This window comes from Lygodium microphyllum, chromosome 6 (genome assembly GCF_053477565.2).
Source record: "Lygodium microphyllum isolate KBCC chromosome 6, Lygodium_microphyllum_v1.1.10, whole genome shotgun sequence".
Classification (NCBI taxonomy): domain Eukaryota; kingdom Viridiplantae; phylum Streptophyta; class Polypodiopsida; order Schizaeales; family Lygodiaceae; genus Lygodium; species Lygodium microphyllum.
Genome location: NC_141140.1, coordinates 7,471,508 through 7,479,544, shown reverse-complemented (window position 1 = coordinate 7,479,544; position 8,037 = coordinate 7,471,508). Strand labels below are relative to the sequence as shown.

At 43.1% G+C, this 8,037-nt stretch overlaps 1 protein-coding gene across 3 annotated transcripts; it reads right to left on the bottom strand.

The window, feature by feature from the left end:
* Positions 1–1,082: 1,082 nt before the first annotated feature.
* LOC148034285 (uncharacterized) lies at positions 1,083–3,166 on the bottom strand. 3 transcript variants are annotated; one of them, XM_087680485.1, is made up of 4 exons: positions 3,051–3,166; positions 2,118–2,776; positions 1,911–1,997; positions 1,083–1,759 (listed from the first exon to the last, which is right to left on the bottom strand). In XM_087680485.1, exons 2-4 carry the CDS (start codon positions 2,760–2,762, stop codon positions 1,574–1,576), a joined length of 918 nt encoding a protein of 305 aa, XP_087536611.1. In that variant the 5' UTR covers positions 2,763–2,776; positions 3,051–3,166; the 3' UTR covers positions 1,083–1,573. The 3 variants fall into 3 exon arrangements, with proteins under 3 accessions (XP_087536611.1, XP_087536610.1, XP_087536612.1); XM_087680484.1 differs by having other exon boundaries at positions 1,084–1,759; positions 2,877–3,164; XM_087680486.1 differs by having other exon boundaries at positions 1,623–1,997; positions 2,877–3,164.
* Between the last annotated feature and the right edge of the window lie 4,871 nt (positions 3,167–8,037).

Sequence of the window (8,037 nt, the reverse complement as noted above, 5' to 3'; positions counted from 1 at the left end):
TATACTGCGGCAGTGTTTGCATTTGGGGATAGGGATAGGGAACTGTCCCTGGGACTGCATTTGGTAGGTATACTATTCCAGGCATGGGAGGAGGTAAGACTCCTCTTCCTGGAGTCATTGATAGCCTTGCTTCAACTTCCTCATACAATCTTGCACCTTCCACTGCAGTTTGCAAATTGACTGGTTTTCTCAATTCCACGAACTTGCAAACTTATGGTTGTAGGCCTCTGAGAAACACTCCTTTCTGGATTCCTTCATCCAAATGATGGTTAGTCCATCTCTTCAGGATAGATTCCATTTGCGAGACATAAGCTTGTACTCTTTCTCCAAAGGATTGACTTAGATTCATGAACTCCTCTCGCACCTGCTCTTCAAAAGTAGCCCTCATATATTGTTTTTCCTCTCTTTCAATAATTTCCTTCTTCTCTATCTTCTCCCCCCTTCAATTTGGTGCCTTCGTCTCTCCCCTCCATTTTATCTACTCTTCACAAACAGTTATATCTATGTGCTCTATATACTCCCCTTCTTCCTTCTCTAGTTTAATGCTTTTCCCACCCTTTATGTCATGGTTATATTGGCCTATATGTTCTTCGTCAAACTTCTCAAATTGTCTCAATAGGTCGCCATGGCCATGTAGCTCACCTAGCAATCGGCTTTCTCATCATCTTATCCTCCACTGGTCGAACTATGATTATGTCTTAACAAAAAACAAACCAAGGAGATCATCTTGTCCTCTTCCAAATTGCCAACTTTCTAGCATGAGAAATTTGATTTACACCTCTAGAAGTGTCACATACAATGTCCTCTAAAGGCTTCTATAAGGGTTGTAGACAAAGCTCGCTCCAAAGCTCCTCTTATACTCACCTATGTTGTAACTTTTCCTTAGTCTAAGAGCATGTTATTGTGGACATAAAAGAGTTAATATGATGTATTCTATGGTGTGCATAGACTTTTGAATTTTCATGGTTTAGGAAAACAAAATTCTAGTGCTCCCTCTATCGATGCTTGGAATATACAAGGTATTCCTGAGGTTTATGAATTTACTTTCTTAGTCATGGAAATAACCTCACAACATCCTCCGTACACACGCGCATGTGCACATGCTCACACACGTAAAAACACACACATCTCTCTCTCTCTCACCAGCCATTTGTAGTGGACTCGCTCTCGCTCTTTCTCTTGTATCAGCCATTTGTAGTGGAGACAAATAGGCCCGAGACACACAGACACGCACGCGCATGCACATCGACACACACACTTAAACGTGCAGAGAGAGCCTTCTTTAATGAGAGGACAGTGTGCTAATATTAGCAAGTAAAGCCTAATTTATAAATAGATAAACTTGTCTGGGTGGGGAAAGACTGGTGGTCGGAGCGGTCGACGACAATTAGTTGGCTTGGCTTACGAGCAGTAGCAAGGATGCTGTTACAAAATATAGTTCCTAGATATGATGCTGCTGAGACGAATGTGAGGGGGTGGGAAGGCGTAGTCTTCGCCGCATTATGACAACCATGCGAGGAGGCGAGTTGATAGTTAGTACCACTAACTATATTATGACAAGCACGTCCCCTGATTAGGGGTGATGGTCGCGCTTGGCAATGGTACGTCGGGGACGAAAGGGATGGGGGTGCTTGATGCTTTTGCCGAGGACGTGAAAGCTGCTGGCACGCATGGTATGATGAGAGGCGGACGATGCCGCTGCGCTAGAGGACGAGGTGGCACGGAAGACGTAGCAGTCCGACGCGGAGGTGCAGACTAGCTGTGATCATGAGGCATATAACAAGAATTGATATTAAAAGGCCAGACCAAATATGCATACATATTGATCCATGCATAAGAAACATGCATATATATATATATCAGGGGGCATATTCAGAACGATCGTTATGGCGATGCAATAATCTGCTTACCGCACTCGTGTCGCTGCTGTCATCTTGTGCGGCAACCAAAGCCTGGACACCGTCGGCGGTGGATCCACAACCGCCAATTGACAAGACCTGTGACAGCCAAGTTATGCCCTGTGAGCTTAGGCACAGCATTACTTACTGTGGAACGCGGAGTTAGGGAGGGAAGCCATATAATGGCCAATTACATTCGCCTATGCAAAGTAGCTGTACCTGGAGATCTTCCTTTTGCGTTTCCTGTGAGCTGCTGCTGGTGACGCTGGCAGAGAAGTCCAGGCTTCCGGTGTCGTCCAATTGCTGGCAGAGAGCGACCATGTCATCGGCAGACACGGTGCCGCTGAGCTCTATGTCGGTGCTGCCTAAAAGAGAGGTGGCCTCTTGCATGGCTAGCTGCTCATCGCTACCGCCGCCGCTTCCACCTCCAGGACTTCCGCTTCCGCTTCCACCTCCACTTCCACCTCCACCTCGAGGACTTTCGCTTCCGCTGCCAACTGGCGGGGACGGCACATCGCCCCCGGTCGACGGCTGCCGCTGGGGTGGTGGTGCACTGGTTATAGGCAAGTCGCCTAAGGGGGCTCCTGCATCACCGTCGTGACCAGCGCCTGCGCCACCACCTTGGCCGCCGCCTCGACTGCCACCCAACGAGAAAGGTGGAAGGGCGCCGCCGCCAAAGGTGATACCCCTACTGCCCTTCTGTTCCGCAGCGGGCCCAGCGCCAGCAGCGGCCGACGACATGCAGATGATGACGATCATCATCGTCGTGTTCAGAACCAAGCGCTTAGCATATGATCTAACGAATGGTATTATATGCAGTTGTTCTGCGTGAACCTCGTCAAACGCCTTGGAACCGCGGCCCATCCTTGCCAATTATACTGCCCAGCGAGAGGAAATATTAGCGTGAATGTATTGATGTAACTATATATTAGCTTATACGGCGGTACGCTGGCTACACCGGATGTGGCGGCTTATGACCTGATCATCTGCTTATCAGATGGCCATGACCGCTCTATATACATAATCTGATCAGCTAGTTGAGCTCTGATTTGGGCCCCTTTGGGAGATCAGACCAGCTGGCGCAGCATCTAAATCGTGCGCCGTCTCCCGGCCTGTTTATTAGTTTCATTTCCTGTAGTTGTCCTTTCTTACTTGTTTTTTCTCTAGTAATCTGTCTTTGTGGTACATGGCTCCATCGCGAAGAAAGCAAACGATGCCGCCGTCTCCCGTCCTTGTCCATTCTTCTTTGTTCTCTAGTAATCCGTCTTTCAGGTTTATCCAAACGTCCGAGCGGGACGCACACTGACGGACGTAGTGCGATGCACATTCTTACATTGTAAAATCTTATCTGAAGCCAAAACTTTCTCTTTCCCTATGCATTATTACATGTTTCCGTTTTCCTGCTTCTCTTGTACGCACTCTCTTCTAGACACTATTCACACATAGGAAAAACCTAATATATATGACTTCACGGTTTAGTTTTGAGAGAGAGAGAGAGTGTGTGTGTGTGTGTGTGTGTGTGTGTGTTTGATGAAGAGAAGTGAACAATGTAGGGCATGATTTCTTAATTGTTAGGGCTACTTGTAGATGTCTTATGTGAGAGAGATAGAGAGAACATGAGATGAGTTGATTTATTAATGTCTAGCAAAGGCCAAAATGAACTTTAAGACCATAATTTATGAACTCTTGTATAATGCTACAAATGATGTAGCTTGTAATATCATAAGTGATGGAGGTAGCTATCTATTTAAACACTAGATCAAGGTCAAAGATATTAGAATAGAACCCAAAGGTCTCATCATGTGTAAGCCTGCAAAAGCCAACTACGCCTTATCTATCAATCTTATCTTTTCTACCACTTATTATTTATAATCCTCTTATGATGTAGCATCTATCTCTAGTGGGTAGCTTTTCTAGCTACCATACATCTACCACATTTACCTCTTATCTATCACATTGACCTCTTTATGAGGCACTTTGTATATAAACAACATTTGTGAATACAATACAAGGATTAAGTTTGCAATCAAGACATTTGCTTTCTTGGACTCTTGCATTCTTTCTCTCTATTTTCTCACATGATATCAAAGCATACTAATATCCTACTCTAGTGCACATACTTCACTTGTAACTTTCTCTTTCTTTAAGACTAGATAATAATTGTTTGGACACTATCTACCATCATGTCTCGATAACTTGTAGCCACCACTCAATCCGCCTTGCTCTCTTCTTGCTCCTACAAGATGGGTAGGTTGACAGACTCTGACTGCTAGAGTTGGAGTTTCAGATGTGGCTCTACCTCATGACGTAGGTAAACCTATGGTCTGTTGTTGATTGTGGAGAAACACCCACCACAAGTGACCAATCCAGTATTCCCATGTGAAAGTAAAAAAATGCAACTATCTCAACGAAGATAATTCTTTATTGCAATAATGTCTCAGTAGTCCAACCCTTCCCTAAGAGAAATGTTTCCTGGATCATGTCTCAGTAGTCCCACCCTTCCCTAAGAGAAATGTTTCCTGGATATGGGCATTGCCCATCACATGACTCACCATCATTAGTGGATATCCAACTTTGTCACTTGTGATGGTCCCTTGTAAGTAACATTGGGAGAAAATAGGACCTAGCAAGCTTAAGAATATGGAGATCTTCACATGTGGCTATCCACAATTATCAATATTTCACCCAAAGGCTCTTTTTCAGAGGTTTTCTTAGTCATTGAGCTAAATTTTTAGCTTGAATTATAGCTTATATATACAAAAATTTACGTATTTCTCACGCAAAACAAGTCAAAAATAGGGTTTTTCTCTTAATATTTTCCCAAATTTCCAAAATGTATTGTTGATCAACGTCCACCTATCTACAAACTAAAAATCATGGGGGTCCCTTATGTTTTACTCTAATCACCATCTCCAAGGTGTACTACATTTCAAACCTCTGTAAGAATCTTCTTTCAATCAACAAGCTTGCTGCCACACTAGAGCCATTGTTTCATTTATTCATATCTCATGCCTCCTCACATATCCTCTTTTTGATGTCTCAATATTCACTTTCGAATGGCCACAAAAATACAAATTGTATCCTTTAATTGCACATATTCTTCTTTCATCTTCTACATTAAGTACCTAGCCGCTGTCAAATCTTAATCAACAAGAAAAAGATCCAATACTTTGGTGTTTAGATTGGATAATATTCTAATTTTATCATTCCAACAATAGTTTAAATAATTTTCTTGGAATGAACATCAAATCATTAGGTATTAGGACCAATTGGGGAGCGTCGCAAAAATTTTGTGGTGTTGTTAGTGACACTAATAGTGACGCCGGTATTTTACATCGCAAACGGCCGTTGCTATTTGCCCATTTTCTTGTAGTGATTTTTTATGAGATAAGCAGTAGGTATGCATTTATTGGTGATGTAGTAGATGATAATAATGATCATGATAGCTATGTGTAGAAAGAAAAGGAACAACTATGGACCCTTAGTGTACTAGCTACATTATGTGGTACTACATCTACCGTTAGTAGCCTTGGTCTAGAAGACTAAGGAGTAGCCCCACATCTTTAGGTAGATCTACAAATGTTACAAGTATAGACATAGGAAAGAAGAAAGTGTTGGATGGTAATGATTGAAATCAAATGTTAGACAAGCAAAAAAAGGAGACAAAGTTGGGTCAAATCCGCTACATCTTGGATCTAGCTGGAGGAATGTCAAATGCAAATGAAGTCAGGGAGGTAGAGACATCCAATGCCAACTTTAGTCCCTGTGAACTCCTTCTCAAGCAGTTATTGGATAGGATCTCCATAGGGAAGGGAACTCCTACATTAGCCACCACTCTCTTGACCGAATTAGGAGTAGCACTAGGGGCTAGAAGATAAGCAAAAATTCTAATTTTCACAAAGCAAGTTGACAAGTACAGGGCTAGAGATGATCCTTATAGCTTTTTTGAAAATTTTGAATAGGTATGTGAGGAAAACAATCACATGGATGTTGTCAAGAGAGCACGATATTTTGGGTTGTGTCTAGGGAAGAAAGGCCAAACATGGTTTATAAGCCTCAATGACATCAAAAGGAACAACTTTGGCACTCTCAGTAGCTTGTTTATCAAACACTTCTCAGAAGCTAAGTACACTAAAAATCTAATCGTCAAGCTCATGAATGTGACCTAAAAGGACAAGGAAAAAATCTAAGACTGTGTCACCCATGGGACAAGTCTCTACAAGGGGATCCCAAAACTTGAGAGACCTATGCCTGGGGCTATGTCAAATTGTCTTTATTAACATGACAAAAAATGAGGAGTTATACAAAGCCCTAGTTAGCAACTCGAGCCTGTAGAGAGGCGTATTGGCAAATGTATTTGATGAGGCCATAAGGTTAGATGTGTTGAGATATTGAGCTCCACTCGTGATATGCCAGGGTGACCGTTGTGCATTTATGTCACCGACGTGTCAGTTGCAGATGCGGTTGGTACACCGCCCATGAATAATAGCTAGACGACAGCTATCCTTATCTACTCTAGTTCGTGGCTCAGTTAGTATGCCACCTTAGTTAGTTGTCTTTGGTTTGAAACCCATATATAGGGTTCTTCTATTTCTTTGTAAGAGAGTTCTTTTTGGCTTACACAACTAAGAAGAGAAAAACTATTTTCAGCCTCCACCTCTGTGTGTATTCCCCCATTGTGCAAGCAAGAAAGCTACAAGTGAGACTCCTTCCTTCTATCCCACAATCTTGACATGGTATCAGAGCCTTGTTCGTGGTAAGGAGCTCAAGAAAGCAAGCCAAGCTCGCGGTGTTCTGGTAAGAGGAGCAGCGTTGCTTTCATTTTCTGTTTTGGGAGCAGATCTCTGCAGGTAGCACAGCTGAAAATTGCAAGAGTGCATTGTCTCAGGTTGAGACGCCCTTCGCGGTGAAGCAAGAGGGCAGTATATGCTGCGGGCAAGGGCTTTAGCCCTTGGCGACCCTGTTTTTTTGATTTGAGGCCATTTCGGGGCCTGTTTTGGAGGCGGAAGTTTTCTGCACGCACTCAAGAAAAAGCCATGTTTTATGCTATGCGACCACTGCTCTACAGGTCGGTGAAAAGTTACCACAGAAATTGCATCGTATGCTCGTGTGCAGAGACATTGGGAGTTACAGAATCATCCTTGGTTCTTGTATATGCAAAATTGTCACTAGGAAGTAACTGTGTGGTCAAATACCACTTTCGCCAGTTTTGCAGATTTTCCCTTGTGAGGCTGAAGCTGTGTTCTTTGTAGCGACAGAATTTTTTACAGTGTTCTGTAATGGCGTCTGACTCTCTTTCACAGATTGTCACTGAAAAGCTTGACAAGAACAACTTCCAAGCATGGAAGTTTAGAATGACGAATTTCCTTATGGGAAAAGGATATTGGAAATTTGTTGCAGGAAATGAAGAAGAACCAGTTCTTCCTGATGTTCCCAATCAACAGCAAATGCAGGCATTCAAAGCATGGCATGAGAGAGCCAGGAAAGTTATGTACTGGCTGTCTATCAATATTTCAGACTCTATGATTGTGCATATTCAGGATGCAAGTACGCCAAAGGAGGCATGGGATACTTTGTCAAAAATGTATAGCACAAATACGCAAGCCAGGAAAATGCAGCTCAAGCAAGAGTTGCATAATGTGCAAAGAGAAAGTATGAGCATCAATGACTACCACATGAAGGTAAAGAAGATTGCAGATACACTTGCTTCCATTGGGTCGCCAGTGGAAGATGATGATTTAGTTTCTGTGACCTTGAATGGTCTAGGAAAGGATTATGCGCAGTTTCGGACATCCATTTCAGTTCGTGAAAGATTTCCTGATTTTGAGGAGTTGATTGCTCTTCTAATTTCTGAGGAGCAGAGAAATAGTGGTGCATCTTCTTCAGGAGGAACTTCAAAAGAATCTGTCTTCTACTCAAATGCTGGAAGAGGTAGAGGCAGAGGTAGAGGAGGCCGATTTGGAGGCCGTGGTAGAAATCAGAATATGCAGCAATCTCAAGAAAACCAGTCCTATGGAGGAGGACATGGTAACTCTAGAGACAGGGGGAGCCAAAGAGGTCGTGGTGGATGGCAGAGAGGCCAAAATGCAAACAGTAATGTTGAATGCTACTATTGTGGTAAAATGGGTCATATGGCTAA

Excerpts from the sequence above, each read along its gene's own strand:
- LOC148034285 (XM_087680485.1), bottom strand. The coding sequence starts at position 2,762 with ATGGGCCGCGGTTCCAAGGCGTTTGACGAGGTTCACGCAGAACAACTG. Across the intron at positions 1,998-2,117 it reads CGCAAAAGGAAGATCTCCAG|GTCTTGTCAATTGGCGGTTG; the intron begins GTACAGCTACTT and ends TGGCTGTCACAG. Across the intron at positions 1,760-1,910 it reads ACAGCAGCGACACGAGTGCG|CTAGTCTGCACCTCCGCGTC; the intron begins GTAAGCAGATTA and ends TCATGATCACAG.